The sequence below is a fragment of the Berghia stephanieae genome, chromosome 4 (assembly GCF_034508935.2).
Source record: "Berghia stephanieae isolate SIO BIC M18660-M18661 chromosome 4, UCSD_Bste_1.3, whole genome shotgun sequence".
In the NCBI taxonomy this organism is placed as follows: Eukaryota; Metazoa; Mollusca; class Gastropoda; order Nudibranchia; family Aeolidiidae; genus Berghia; species Berghia stephanieae.
This window is the reverse complement of record NC_088363.1, coordinates 74,055,921-74,070,920: the sequence shown is the minus strand read 5'-3', so window position 1 is coordinate 74,070,920 and position 15,000 is coordinate 74,055,921. Positions and strand designations below refer to the sequence as shown.

The 15,000-nt window shown below is 34.2% G+C and overlaps 1 protein-coding gene across 2 annotated transcripts in view; it reads left to right on the top strand.

The window, feature by feature from the left end:
- LOC144971225 (uncharacterized) overlaps positions 1–15,000 on the top strand; it is a 23,798-nt gene that overhangs the window by 5,049 nt on the left and 3,749 nt on the right. For both annotated transcript variants that reach the window (XM_078911734.1, XM_078911733.1), the window contains exons 3-6: positions 1,760–1,818; positions 8,110–8,364; positions 10,748–10,859; positions 14,334–14,468. In XM_078911734.1, coding sequence (XP_078767860.1) covers positions 1,760–1,818; positions 8,110–8,364; positions 10,748–10,859; positions 14,334–14,468 — 561 coding nt within the window. The remainder of the gene's footprint in view (positions 1–1,759; positions 1,819–8,109; positions 8,365–10,747; positions 10,860–14,333; positions 14,469–15,000) is intronic.

Below are 15,000 nucleotides of genomic sequence, written 5' to 3'. Positions count from 1 at the left end.
CAATGAACAGACAAAATAAATAGATATATGTGAAAAGACAAACATCGTCCTAGGCTTTTTCAAACGATTTACATCAAGGTACTCCAAATCAATAAAAGAGTGCCGTAACAGTCGGGATCTTGATTCAACTCCCCATCACCTCAAAACGTTTTATTCCCCACCTCCTATCTTTTGACTTAGCTAATTAATTGCGCACCTTTTATAAATATCTATTTTAATCCGTGCCTCCAACAAAGGAGCATTCTATTTCCTGCCCATCAATGTTTTTGTGTATTTATCTTAACAACGCCACCACCACGTTATCTCATTCGTCTGTAGTGTTTGATTCATCCTATTATTGTTGATAAAGGGGAATCCCGAAACGTCCATTAATCTGTTTTCGTATATTAAATTAAAGCTTACATTCAATTTCACATTGTTATTTATTTCTTCCAGCTTCGAGCAGCAACATTTACATATTGTCTTGTGGCATGTCTCTACTTACTTCATGTCTTGTTTTTATCAACATAAGTGCCTGCTCCATTCACATTTCTGAATTACTATCCACCCATTCCTGAACTTACTCAACGGCTCTGTTTGTTTGTTGACCACATGACCCCAAAAAGCGGCGAGAGGAACTAAAGATAGACACTACATTTAATAATACTTAGTGTTGGTTAGCGTCTATTGTAAAGCATCCCTCTCGTGGTCAGGCGGAGGGTGCCGTAACAGTTCTGGATTCAACTCTCCACCACCGTAAAAGTCTTTATTCTCTATTATCGTCTTCTGGCACTTCTCTACTCACTCATTTCTTATTATTGATAATGATTAATGTTATAAAACTCTAATTAAACTGATACTGAACTAAGATTTTTGCGTTTGGGATCTCCACCGTGAAAACCATATTTTAAAAATAAAATTAATGCAGAAGTAAACAATATGTTACAAATGACTGCTCTATGCGGCTATGTGGTCTAGTGCTATAACACTGGTCTCCGGATCGAAAGATACTGACTTCGAGTACCGCTCCAGCGGCGCATAGTTGTTTCCCCTGAAACAGAAGGCTCTTTACTCACAATCTCTTACGGTACTCAGGTGTGAAGTGAGTACTTGTTTGTCAACAGCGTTATCTCTGTAGTAAAAATTGTAATATTACCTGACAGACGTTATGTCTCGTCCTACATGGTCAGTGCTGCTGTTGGCTGGGAACCTATTGTTAAGTGCTTTGAGCACGTTTGTTGGATATCGCTCTATATAAATGCTTTGTTAGAAATAAAACTCATTAAAAAGTAAAGGGCACAACTAACAATCAAGTAAGTTTTGCATATGGAATAAACCGCTGGTATCAATTTTTTAGCAATATTTAGCAGTTATCTTGTAACTTACCCACAATGAGTCCATGCTTTATGTGATACAATTGTTGGGTTAAGATCGACGTGAAAATATATGTAGGTCTGACATCCGAACCCACTAATGGGCTTAGTTTAACATTGTTTTTAAGGGACAATTTTTGCGTCATTTTTGGAGATGTCCATAACAACAATGAGCCCATGCATAAGGAAATGGGTTATCAGACCTGCAAATAAATACAAGTCGGGTATGATAAAAACAAAAAGCTGTTATTGGACAATAAAATGGTTAAAAGTTTGGCAGTTTCAGACCAAAATAAAAAACGATGGGTTAAACGTTGTGACATTTCAGCATCATATAAATGTAACTGTAATATGTATAATTAGTTACTATTTCATTTTATATTGTTTTGTTTTTTTATTTCTTTCAGTCATGGATTTATCATCAAGGAAAACAGTTTTCTTCAAAAATATGTTGTCATCGATAAGGGTATGTGATTATAATCATCATCAACTTTACAAACATCAACATCATTATCTTTACTATCACTAACGTCATTATAATTATTAACTTTAGTCACAACATCATCATCATTTTCTTCTTCTTCTTTATCTAATTTTTCCTGCTCCTACTCCTCTTCCTCCTCCTCCTCCTCCTCCTCCTCCTCCTCCTCCTCCTCCCCGCCCCCTCCCCTCCTCCCCCTCCTCCTCCTCTCTTCCTCTCTTCTTCTTCTTCTTCTTCTTCTTCTTCTTCTTCTTCTTCTTCTTCTTCTTGCGGCTGTTTGGTCTGGTGGTATGACACTCGCTTTCGGATGGGAAGGTCCTGGGGTTGAGCCTCGCTCGGTGCATAGTTGAATCCTTTGAAAAGGCTCTTTACTCACATTCCCTCGCCTTACTCGGGTGTAAAATGAGTACCTGGTCGTTAACAAGGGTGTCTCCTTCCGCAAAAATTATAATATCCTCTAACAGACGCCATGCCTCGTCCAACAGGACCCCTTATAATGCGCTTTAAACACGTTTAGTGGATATTGCACTATATAAATGCTCTGGGGTTGTTTCTTTTTCTTCGTTTTTTTTTTATTCTACTTCTTTTTTTATCCTTTTTTTTCCCTCTCTTGCTTATCTTCCTCTCTCTCTCTCTCTCTCTCTCTCTCTCTCTCTCTCTCTCTCTCTCTTCTATCTTCTTCTTCTCTCTCTGTCTCTCAGTCTCTCTCTCTCTCTCTCTCTCTCTCTCTCTCTCTCTCTCTCTCATACAATTCTTCCAACTCGATCTTCCACATCTTCTCCCACCTCTATTTCCTCCATCCATTTATTTTCTCTTTTCTTTTCTATCCTATTCTTTCTCTATAAATAAGGGGTAAAAAATCTTTTTGATCTCTAGTTTGTAGAAAACAAACCACCTGTCCTAAATGTATATATTATGTCTCAGCTCGTAATGACACCTGTTTTTGTATACTCTGCCAATCTCACACGCTTGTTGTTTTCTGGGGTTTGTTGGGGTTTTTTTTTCTTTGTTTTTTTTGTTTGTTTGTTTTTATTATTATTGTTCTCGTGGTTTTTTTTTTTGGTTTGTTCGGTTTTGTTTTGTTTTGTTGGGGCTTTTTTTTTTGGGGGGGCGGGGGGGGGGGGGTTAAATCTAATAAGTAATTTGGCCAGAAAACATTATATTCAATATTTCATCGATTTCTCCAATAGACAAAATGTCTTAAAACCGAAACCTCAAAAAAGTCTAAGGTTATATACTTTATAACAAATTGAAGTTCATCTCATTCCATTGTTATTTGAACTATGAGATGTGTAGCCAAAATGTAAAAAATTGTGTCGCTTTTTCAATAACCATACAGTATATTTAGCATTTCAATCTCTATCTCTCAATCACTCATTGAATAAAAATCCTTTTCATTCAAGAAACGCACAAAACTTATTTTTTCTTCATGAAAAGATTTTAGATTGTATTCAAAATATTGTGTGTGTGTTGCGAATGCAAACATTAAGTGCCATTATGTCTTTAATATCTGTAATCTAGGTTGAATAAATCGCTCTTTTATTTTCACTTGCTTGTCTAATGGATATTTTGCATCTGGGACCAATCGCCTAAAAACGGTGTTATCGCCAAGTATCCCTGATGCCAATATCAATTCTAATCATTATTCATAAGATTTGATCTAAAATACATGTCTGCACGGCGTAGGGTGAGTTTTATTCCTTAACCAGTTAACTGTCGTATTCTGGAAAGACACGTATTTTAAAAATTGGCCAGAAAATTCGTCCTTCAAATATCGGTCGATTTATTTACCCTCATCTTGGGAAAATCACTCAAACTTGCTTTAATGTTCAGTAAAAGAGTTTTGCTTAGCATAACACATGTAACCAACACACAAACTCTTCTATTCCTCCTTCTTTTTCGTTATTTAGGAACCTCGAGTTTGATGACCGAACTACATTTGATTTTAAAATAAATTATTTTCGTATAGGGGAGAGGGGTAGAAATTGATAATGGATTGTTAAACGTGTTAAACTTTGGTGCTCGAGTGTGTTATTGAATAAATCGAGATACCACACGATTAAAAAGATCAGAGCTCTCAAATTCCGCTGCATCAGATGGTAGGCATGTCCTCTGGTCAGTTTGGTTTATCAACTACGCCATTCACATATATCTCATTCGTCCTTAGTGTTTTATTTATCGTGTTTTGTTGATAAAGGGGAAACCCGAAACCAGAAGCTTACAATTCAATACTTATCGTTATTTTTTCCTTCAAGCTTCAAGCAGCAACATTTTCATTAATGGTTTCTGGGAAATTGACGTCAATTCATTTGTGGTAGATCTTTTGGAGGATGCATTTGTTAAACATCTGTTTAACTTCAATGGCTTGCAATCTGTTCAGGAGAATTGTTTGACACTTATCCTGCCTGCCCATAAATGACAACAAATAGTGGAATGATTTCTACTGCATACCTTCTTCAGATGATATTTATGCAGTCGCAAATGTATTTCTTATTTGTGGCTTGAATTACGAATCCACTAATACCATTCTTCAAAAATTTATTACCATCCTATAGAATAAGAGTTTTTTTTACCAAAAGAAAATAATTTCGGATTTGTCAATTAATACCCGTGGACGGCAATGTAAACATCATTCCTATTAATGTTTCTGGTTTTTTTTTTTTGTTTTTTTTTTGTTTTTTTACTCCTTTTTTGGTCTTGTTTATTTTTAATTTTTTTCAACGCGCTTCATTTATTTTCTGTCAATTTTTGCGAATTAAAAGTATGTATATATCTATTAGGATCACATGAAAAGTGCATTCGTCTTGTTGGATATTGAATTGTCGCACGAGTCGAAGTTGTGGTCAAAATTGTACTGACTGTTCGTTCAAACACACTTAAAGGAACATCAGAACTTATGACTTGAACCCTTTTTTGTGACGAGGTACTAATTATTTCAAAATGACTTGAACTTGAAATTTAGATAGTGACGTCAGCGTAAAGATAATAAATGACAGGAAGGTTTTTATAATTGTTTGTGATTATATCTACATAGAAAACTAGGACAATTCCCTATGCTAATCTCTTGTTAAAGCATTAAGTTCATGATGAAAATATGATTAAATAACAACGAACACGTTTTATATGAACACATATTATATTATAACATATTATATTCATATATGTTTACTTGTATGGCGTTCAGTTCACAAATTTAGTAATTACGGATAAAGGCTCTTAACTCTTCGAGTATTTATGTTAAAATCCGTTGCCATAGAAATAAAAATAAAGCGTATTGATTTATGAATATAATGATGGAGGCCAGATCTTGAAGGAATGCAATTTCACGCTTATGCACACTCGACAGTAAAGCAGATCTATGTGTTAACGCATATTATTATAAGAACCAATTGAACAACTTGAAAGCGGCGTCTCAGTCTCTCATGAGATCTAAACGTTGAAATTAATTCTAAATGTTATACATAACAAATGTTTTCAAATGCAAACTTTCATTACTTTCCTTCATTAAATAGTTTTTCGACCGTACTATGAGAAAACGCCTTATCACATTTTGGACAAAAATAATTTGTTTCAAATATCAATAGATTAAAATCTTTCCCAATTGTCTACTTAAACCTAAGAGTTAAAAGAGGTTTCTGGTTCACAACTATGTGACAAATTTTATGTCATTTTAATTAATTTGTTGATATATGAAATAGACGATTTTTTTTTTGTTCTAAATGTTAAAGGGCGGTTTTATCCTAACACGGCAGTATTGTAATCGTTCATCACATCGCTTGTCTCCAGGTATTGTCGTGTTTCATTTGAAAACTTTGAAGCGTGCGATTTTTATTCTAATTACACTGTGTTATACACAATGTACAAATTCCAATGGAGAAATTCTTTAAATCATTTCGCAAGATATAAATACACATTGATCTTTACATCTATTCATTTACAAAAAAACAATATTAATTTTTGGGTCAATCGGTGCAATATTTATACATCTAACATTTTAAGAAGTCACTGCAGAAAACGTTATTATGTGTGTGCACTTGTCTGCCTCCTAAACTTATTCAAATCTTTCGTCGAAAGTTAAACAACAAAGACCCTCTCAAGCCTCCAATCGCATTGTCACATAATCGACCGTCACACAATCATGCCTTCAAAAAGATTTCATGTTCTAACCCTCGCATCTTATTGCTTTAGTCTTAGTACACGGCGCTAAAATGGTTGACGGTGTAAGAAGAATTAATTTACCGATAAATATGATTACAGGGCATCTTGATTCAAGAATATGTTGTCGAAAATTATCGAACTCAAATTATTTCGAATGTGTTACTAAGGTCCATTGTCTTCAAAAGATTTCCAAAAGTCGTTGATCTTAAAGTATCGAATTAAATGATACCTAAAATACATAAAAGTCATAGACCATGCAAATCACTAGAAAAATGACGAAGTAATAAGCCTTTGTAATTTCAACAGTCGTGACGTCACTTCCCTCGTAATGACGCATGGTAACTCAGTAACTGGTTCTAAACTATCGGAACAATGGCGGACGACCTTATGAAATACTTCTCCGACGAGCATAAAAGCCTAAAAACATGATGAATTTGATCATATTTTGACTTTGTAATATTCTGATCACATGACATGTGAAAAAGTTCTAGCCAGCATAAAGAATAAGAAGTACCTGTTTTCTTTGTTTAGAATCAAGCTGTTCGTTGCTGGGCGGACGTGACATCAGACTATTGGATCCTGATAAACAAATCTGATTTCATAGTTTTCATAAAGCGTATTGCTGCTAATATCTTGACGTTTTTTAAAAAATCAGTTTTTGTTTGTTTTTTTTGTTGTTTTTTTTTTTGTGTTTTTTGTTGTTTTGTTTGTTTTTTTGTTGTTGTTGTTTTGTTTGTTTGTTTTCTTTTGATTTTGTTTACATTTTGTTTGTTTGTTTTTGTTATTGTTTTTTGTTTGTTTGTTTTGTTTTTGTTTATATTTTGTTTTGTTTTTTGTTTTTTGTTTTTGGGGGTGTTAGGGGAGGGGGGTTGGGGGGGGGGAGGTGGTTTTACTTTTAAAAAGAAAAAAGAAAAAGTATTTTGCTCAAATTTACCAAAGGGGCTTCCAGTTGTCATTCCCAATAAAATATTATGTTTTTTTTTACTAATTACTCCATCTTTGAACCACAAAATCACGCGCAAAAAGAAGTCCAGTTTATTCAATTAATTGATATTATTAAGAATTAAATATCTAATACATAAATAAGTGTCATATTCAATATATAAAAGGAAATGATAGTAAGAGTTTTTTTAGAATAAAAGCTGAACCCTTTGTATATTAGTTCCTTAACTGGAGCTTCCAAAAAAACTGTAACTTTAATCCGTTTTCTGGAAGCTTTCTATCCGCAATTGTTCATATCCCTCACATATTTTTGTTTGAGCCACCATGTACTCAATCACTGTCCTACTAACTTTCAATCATAACAACCCTTAGTTGTAAAAGTAAAAAGACTATAAACAACATTCGCTTCAAAATTTCTTAGTTCCTCTTACTTTTATTGAAGTCTTTCCTGCACGGCTGTTGGGGTATAAAAGTTTGGGAATATGACGTTTGTCTTTTGTTTTTATATTAGCATGTTCAACATTTTGCTATTAAATTTGTAATCAATTTATCTCGTTAGATCATGAGTGGGCGCTACCTCAAGATCGTGCATCTATTTTTTATTGAGCTAAAAGAATCGTTATGGGCGTCGCATGGAATTTAACAATAGCATTACTTTTTCCTTTAAAACGTCCATCCAATCAGAAATAAATCCATATTCTGTAGCTATAAAAGTAAAAGGACAGTAACAGTTATTTGATACCCTTTTGACACTTGTCTATCATAATGTACTTTCTGCAAGATCTAGCAAATCCAGCAACCCAATAGCTGGTAGGTAAGCAAAGGTTCAGAAAAAATATTATAAAGAGTTGTGTTATTTTGTTTGATTGATTTTTTTATTTTTTTTTGTTTGATTTTGTTTTTTGATTTTGGTTGTTTTGGTTGTTTTGGTTTTTTGTTGTTTTTTTTTTTTTTTGTTTGTTTGTTTGTTTGTTTTGTTTTGTTTTTTTTTTTTGTTGTTTTTTTTTTGTTTTTGCTTTTTGTTGTTTTTTATTGTTTTTTATGATTGTTTGTTTGTTTGTTTGTTTTGTTTTCGGTAGACAAAATATTCTTTCAATTAAGTAGTTCTGACCCATAATAATGCAGAAGATTTATTTTTATCTTTACAGCCTGTCACATTTTTTATTTCTTCAACAGAAGCCATTTCGCACAAAAGAGAAACCCCCCGACGACATATTCACCCTTCCCAGCCATGCCTTGCCTTCCCAGTACCGAACACTGTTGCCAGTCAAGGATGTTGAGATAGAGAGATTACTCACACTAGAAAGAAGGAGGCAATTGATTAGAAATGCTACATTGGCTATTTCATCGATTATCGTCATCTTCATCATCGTCGTCATCGCGCTTATTATTATAATACAGTTTTCATTGGACGTCGAGGACAGAGGGCCTGTAAGTTTCTCTGTCTGATAATTATAGTCTTTTGTCAAATCCATAGTTGAAGAGCTCCATATTTGAGCACTTAATTACTTGGTATTTACTTGAGCTTTTATCGGCCAAACGCGTCAAAGTGCTTTACATGGGGTCCCTAGCCAACAGCAGCATTTAACATGGACGAGACAAACGCCTGTAGGTGATATTCCATTTCTTTTTTTTTTTTGGACAGAGACAACGCTGTTAATGGCCTGGTACTCATTTTACACCTGAATACGTAAGATTAAAGAGCCTTTTCCAAGGACTCAACTCGCCTCCCATGAACGGGACTCGAGCCCTGAACCTTTCGATCCGAAGGCGAGTTCCATACCACAAGACCACGGAGCCGCAAATAATCTTATTTTTCTAAAACCGAAATATGAAATGAAACACAAAATGAGCTATGAGTTTTATTTCACAGACCTCGATTTCAAGCGTTCTGGGTTGCTTTTTTTTTTTTTCTCGTTGGCAAAGATGGTTTTCACCTTGAGTCAATATCTGTCAACGACGAAACACCATTCATGTTATGAGTTTTCTTCAATAAACCTGGGGTTTTTTTCTTGAAACAAATAAATTGTCAAATTTTATATTTTCACGGTGAAAGTCTTCATTTGTGTCGACATGGTTTACCCGACGGCCGCTTACGAGAATTTGGTAGTGTCTCCTAGATTGAAAAAAAAACCTCTCTGATAAAATATATATATATATATATATATATATATATTATATATATATATATATATATATATAATTTAAAACTTGAGCTTTTGTATAGCACCATATCCACTAAATCATGTGCTCAAAGCGCTTTACATGAGGTTTCAAACCAACAGCAACACTTAACATGTATCACAAAACGTGGCACTCGTTAGTCACTATTACTTTTTTTTTCGACAGAGACAACGCAAAGCACTCATTTCACACCTTGGTGAGATGAGAAAATGTGAGAAAAGAGCCTTTTCCAATGAATCAACATTGCAGGTCTTATAGGTCCGAAGATGTATGTCATACCTCGAGACCAGAAAGCCGCACCAAGGAGAAAGGGATTTGTTTGAATGAATAGTAGAGGAGATATCAGACCCATAAGGCAGAGTGGTCCGTAGTTGCCTCGAGTTCTATAGCGTTGTTGCCAACTCACTGCAGGGTAAATAGAGGAAGTAGAAGAGAGAAAGAAAACGACTCTGCCCTGCTTCTAAATCGGTATATTCGCTTGTGAGTCGATTATTTTATAATATGTGCTATCCGGGCCGAATAGGCTACAGTGCTAGACAAGATTTAAAAATTAAATTTGAATCTAGTCGAATGGTCTTATTAATGCTTTTCTTTTCATTTAAATTGCATAAAGTATATTTGATATCGAATTCGTCTCACAAACATCTCTGATAAAGATTAAAGAGACGATAATTGTGGTATGACACTCGCTTTCGGCCGGGAAAGTCCTGGGTTCAAATCCCACTCTGAGCACCGCTGATAGTTGGGTCCTTGAAAAAGACTCTTTGCTTACATTCTCTCGCCTTACTCAAGTGTAAAACGAACATCTGGACTTGAACAATGTTGCCTCTGTCGGAAGAAAATAGTAATATCGCCTATAGGCGTCATGTCTCGTCTTACATGCTATGTGTTGTTGTTGACTTGGGACCCCTTGTAACGTTTGGTGGACAATAACCTATATAAATGATCACATTTTCTCAAGTTTAAAGGGACGACTTGATTTACGGGCAACAGGGTCATAAATATTGGACATGGAAAAAAATAGAGTAAAGGAGCTCAATGTGAAACGAGAGTTCTTTATCATTTCAAAAAACCTTTGGACATCATATCAGTATCATGTTTAACTAGTTAATTGCTGTACTCTGGAAACACTTACATTTAAACATTAATTTGGCTAGAAAATTCGTCACTCAAATATCGATCGATTTAAATGGACCCCATCTTGGTCAAATCTCTCAACACTATCTCGGGTATGATAGTTTTTGCCAAGACTCAATGTTGCTTTACTCGATCGATATTTGAAGGAAGAGTTTCCTGGTCAAAATTATAAATACGATTTTTCCCAGAGTACGGCAGTTAAGTGGTTACACAATTCACCAATTTAATTGCACTATTTTTCCTCATTTATTGATGTTTTATTCGTTGTTCCTCCACAAGACATTTTTTCATAGTTTTTAGTTTTATTTACATTCAGCCAATTTTATATGAACTCTTTTATTCAACGAAAATAATCTTTTTTTTTATTATTTCAAACAGCCATATATTTTTTTTCAGTCATCCAGTTAATTGTCGATTGATTGGTTTATTTATTCAATTAGTCATCCATTTATTCATTCATTTATTCTTTCATCATTCATTCATCTCTCCATAGCTCCGTTTGACAGCCGTTTACGTCAATAGAACACAATTCCAAGTTGATGAAATCAAACTTCTCAAGACAAAGGCGATGGTGAAAACGCCTTATACCCCTCTAGACACTCCTAGTAAGCTTTTTCATTGATAACTATGAATTCTCCGAGTAAGCTATTTTCATTGATATCGTAAATACTGTCTACAGTACTGTCATGCTTTGAAGGAAAAAAAACAAGTATTTAAGATTTTGACCAGAAAACATTTCCTAAGCTATCGATCGATTAAAAGTACCCTCATCTTGGCAAATCTCTCAAATCTGCGACTTCGCTAAGTCCCAGGTTTGAAAGTTTTTTGCCAAGATGAGGGTTGTTTTAATCGATTGATATTTGAAGGAAGAGTTTTCTGGCCAAAATTTTAAATACTTATTTGATTGGTGTCAGATTACAGCAGAATACTTTATTCTGCGATAAACTGACAAAATACAATTATTTTTTCATTGTTGGCCAGAAATCTTTTACTTCAAATACCGAACGATTACAATCATCCCCAAATTGTCAAATAATCTCAAACTGAGACTTCAAATATACCTCAGGTTTCGGACTGATTGATATTTGAAGTAAGAGTTTTTGGCCTGGTGAAAGAAAGTGTTTTGTCAGTGTGTTGATAGTATCGATAGTAGATAGAGGTGAAGTAGCAAGTTACACTTCATTAAATGCTACATTTATATTAATATGATCGAAACATAGACATGTTATAATTGTATTGATCATAGAAATACATACACCGGGGTGTTTTCAACGAAAAAGAGCTATCTATTTATCTGCGATTCATTGAAGCATGATAATGGATAAGAGATTCAAATTTAGCCGTGGTTATGTTTTGTGTACTTAGCGTCAACCTTCTTCCCCTCCCCTCCCCCCCCCCCCCCCCCCCCCCCCCCCCCCCCCTCCCCTCGACCCACCTTTTTTGAGAAAATCCTACATAAACTAAAAATATATCTAGTACGTGTTTCTTCAATTGCCCCTTAATATTATTTCCTCGGAGTTTGTATTTCTAATTGCTGTTTTTATGGAGGAGGGGAGGGGGGAGGGGTATTTCTGTTGTTACTTTCTCATTGTTTATTCTATATTTGATTCTTTTGTTTATTTGTTTATTTGTTTGTTTGCTTATTTGTTTGTTTACGAGTTGTTTGTTTATTGGTATATTCGTTATGGGGAGAGGGGTTGTTTTGTTTTGTTTTGTTTCTTGTTTTTTTGTTGGGTTTTTTTATTGTTGTTGTTTTTGTTTTGTTTTTGTATTTTTGTTTGTTTGTTGGGTTGGGGTTTGTTTTGTTGTTTTTTTTTTTTTTGGAGAGGGGTGTTTGTTTTTTTGTTTTTGTTTTGTTTGCTTCTTTGCTTTTGTAGATTTCTTTCCCTCCTCTTTCCTCCTTTAAAGCTTGTTTAGTTTTGTTGGGTTCTTTAATCTCATAATAATGTGGTAGGGTGACCAGTTCTTTTTCCACGTCGCCTTACTTTGTAAGATCTAAAGAGACTCAACCATCCATTCACTGGCTAGTGAACCAACATTTGCAAAGGCAAATAATATATCTAGAGTATTTCGAAAGCTTTGAAATAAATATGAATTCAAATGTGGCCACCTCTCTCAAAACATATTATTATGTCTGTTATGCTGGTGCCGAAAATCGAATTTAGAGTTTTTAAAATATATTTTGAGATACTAAATAAAAAATTGTATTGAAAAATTAAAACAAGTGTAGAAACCAATGCGTACATATTTGCAGGTCTCATAATCAAAATTGATATGGGCTCATTGTTGTATTAGAAATACTATCTAACCAACGTAAATTGTGTTTATCACAACAATGTTAAATCAAGCCCATAAATACGTTGGTAAAACCCTAAATTTCATATTTCTGCTCATTTTAACTATACATTCATTTTTTTAATTTTAAATTATTTGGGGAGGGGAGCATCCTCTTCATTCCGACATAATATCAGTTTGATGCCATAGGTCACAAATAAAAAGAAAATGACTGACGCAAAAAAAAAAAAATAATCTGGTTTTGGATTTGGTCAAAATTGACTATTTCACCCAATGGAATACACGAGATCCAAGCCATACTAACATGTGATGTCCACCCTACGACTCCAAATATAAGAGCAACACCTAAGCTGTCGTACTCTGGAAAAACACATATTTAAAAATTTGGCCAGAAAATTCGTCCTTCAAATATCGATCGATTTAAATGACTCTCATCTTGCCAAAAACTCTCAAGCCTGGAACGTCGCGAAGTACCGGGTTTTAGAGTTTTTGCCATGGTGAGAGTCATTTAAATCGATCGATTTTTGAAGGACGAGTTTTCTGGCCAATTTTTTAAATATGTGTTTTTCTAGAGTACGGCAGTAAGTCGATTGAAATATAAAACATCAATAATTCAGCTGGTAGAGATATTATGTGACCCATCGTCTGTAAATAGTATCATGTCGTGATGATTTAGATACTGAGAATTGAGTTTATAACCAGAAATAACAGACTTTCGTCAAATAAATTGAAAATTCAAATTCCTTATTGAAGAGAATAACTACAATATTTTAGAGTGCTTAACCCTTTCCTTACAAACCATTTTCAGAATTTTTACACAAAATGTCACACCCAACCCCACCCAACACAAAAATAGTTTTTTCTTACTCAAACAGGAAAGCAACAAATACATTATATGTATAATATTGATCAGAAAAATGTACTCTACAACACAGGATCACGTTTTTATAGCTATTTTTCTTTAAATTGTGTGATTTACAAAAGATATCTGAAAGATAAAAGTGCTGGTTGGATCGTAACGAATGTGACGATTTTCCTGTGGTTGTTAAGGAGAGGATTAATGCCAAGAATTCATATTTTTGATCGGTCTAATTTTAATTTGACTTTTTAGCACCTGTTTCATCCCGAAATAATATTGTTTTGAGACGATGGGTCATATATTATGACTCACAAGCAAAGGGACCAGTATTGGTCCGAATTAACTCGAGATTTGATCAGACTAATCTGATTCCGTAGCTGGGTCTGATAGATATGAAGGAAAGTACTTTACAATAGACTAAAAAAGAGTTGCATTATCAAATAATTTTCGGGTTTAATATTCCATGAGCCATGATTAGCTCCGGCTCCACGGGTTTATGGCACGGAAAGATCATTGTTGTTGAAGTGCGCCAATCTCAACTGCAAACAACTCTGTCAAACACTTTGTTTTGGGAAATTCTTTCATAATCAGACGGGTCTTCTTGTAAACAACTCCACTAAGCTGGAACAGAGCTGAGAGCTGATTCTCTTTAAATCAAACTACCTGCAATGTTTGTTTTGTGTTGGTTTTTTTTTTTTTTTTTTTTTTTTTTTTTTTTTTTTTTTTTGTTGTTTTTTTTTTTGTGTTTTTTTTTTTTTAGGCTGGGGCTAAAGACCCAAGACAGAACTCAGGAGAGAAAAAACAGCGAGCATCGATGAGCTACGTACTTCATGCGTTGTCTAAAGACATATAAAAATGATGTGATTGAGTAACTTGAAAAGGTTTCACATATGCATAATTTATGAAAAATTTCGTCTTTTCTCAGACTACCGCAACCCAAGCTATGGAGTGCAATGTATTGCCAAATGTTGGGAATATGCTGCTTTCAGATTCAAGGCTGAATGTGTCAATGGATATTGTCTGTGTCGGGATAAACACTATGACAGCTACACTTGTCTACGTAAGTGTGTAACAATTATCTGCGTGTGCGTATGTTATACATTATATACATATTATTATGTATTCCTCTTTTGTGTTCATATTTGCCTTTCTTCCTAGTATGCCAGTTTATTGCCTGCTTTTCTTTTTTTTTTCTGAACATCAAAGCTAGAGTTATCATTTTGTATATATCTAAAAAATCAAAACAATGTCCAATTTGCTTCTTTTTCTGAGGGTTGATTTGTTTATTCAAACTATTTTATTCTTGAAATTTATGTCATATCAATGCCAGCGTAAATAAAGATAAAAATATTATAGAACGAGAGTTTCTCGTTGCTTACAAGAGTCATCACAAAGTAAAGGAAAGAACTGAAATACATCCCAAGAGTTTTCTTACCGCATGTACATTTTAAGAAGAATGCATACTTAGTTCCGACCAGATAAAAAAACGATAAGAGATTCTCTAAAATGGTTAATTTAATGGTTAATTGAAAATACAATCAACAACTACATAAAACCGTTTACGAGTAGAGAAAAAACATTGAGAATAAAGG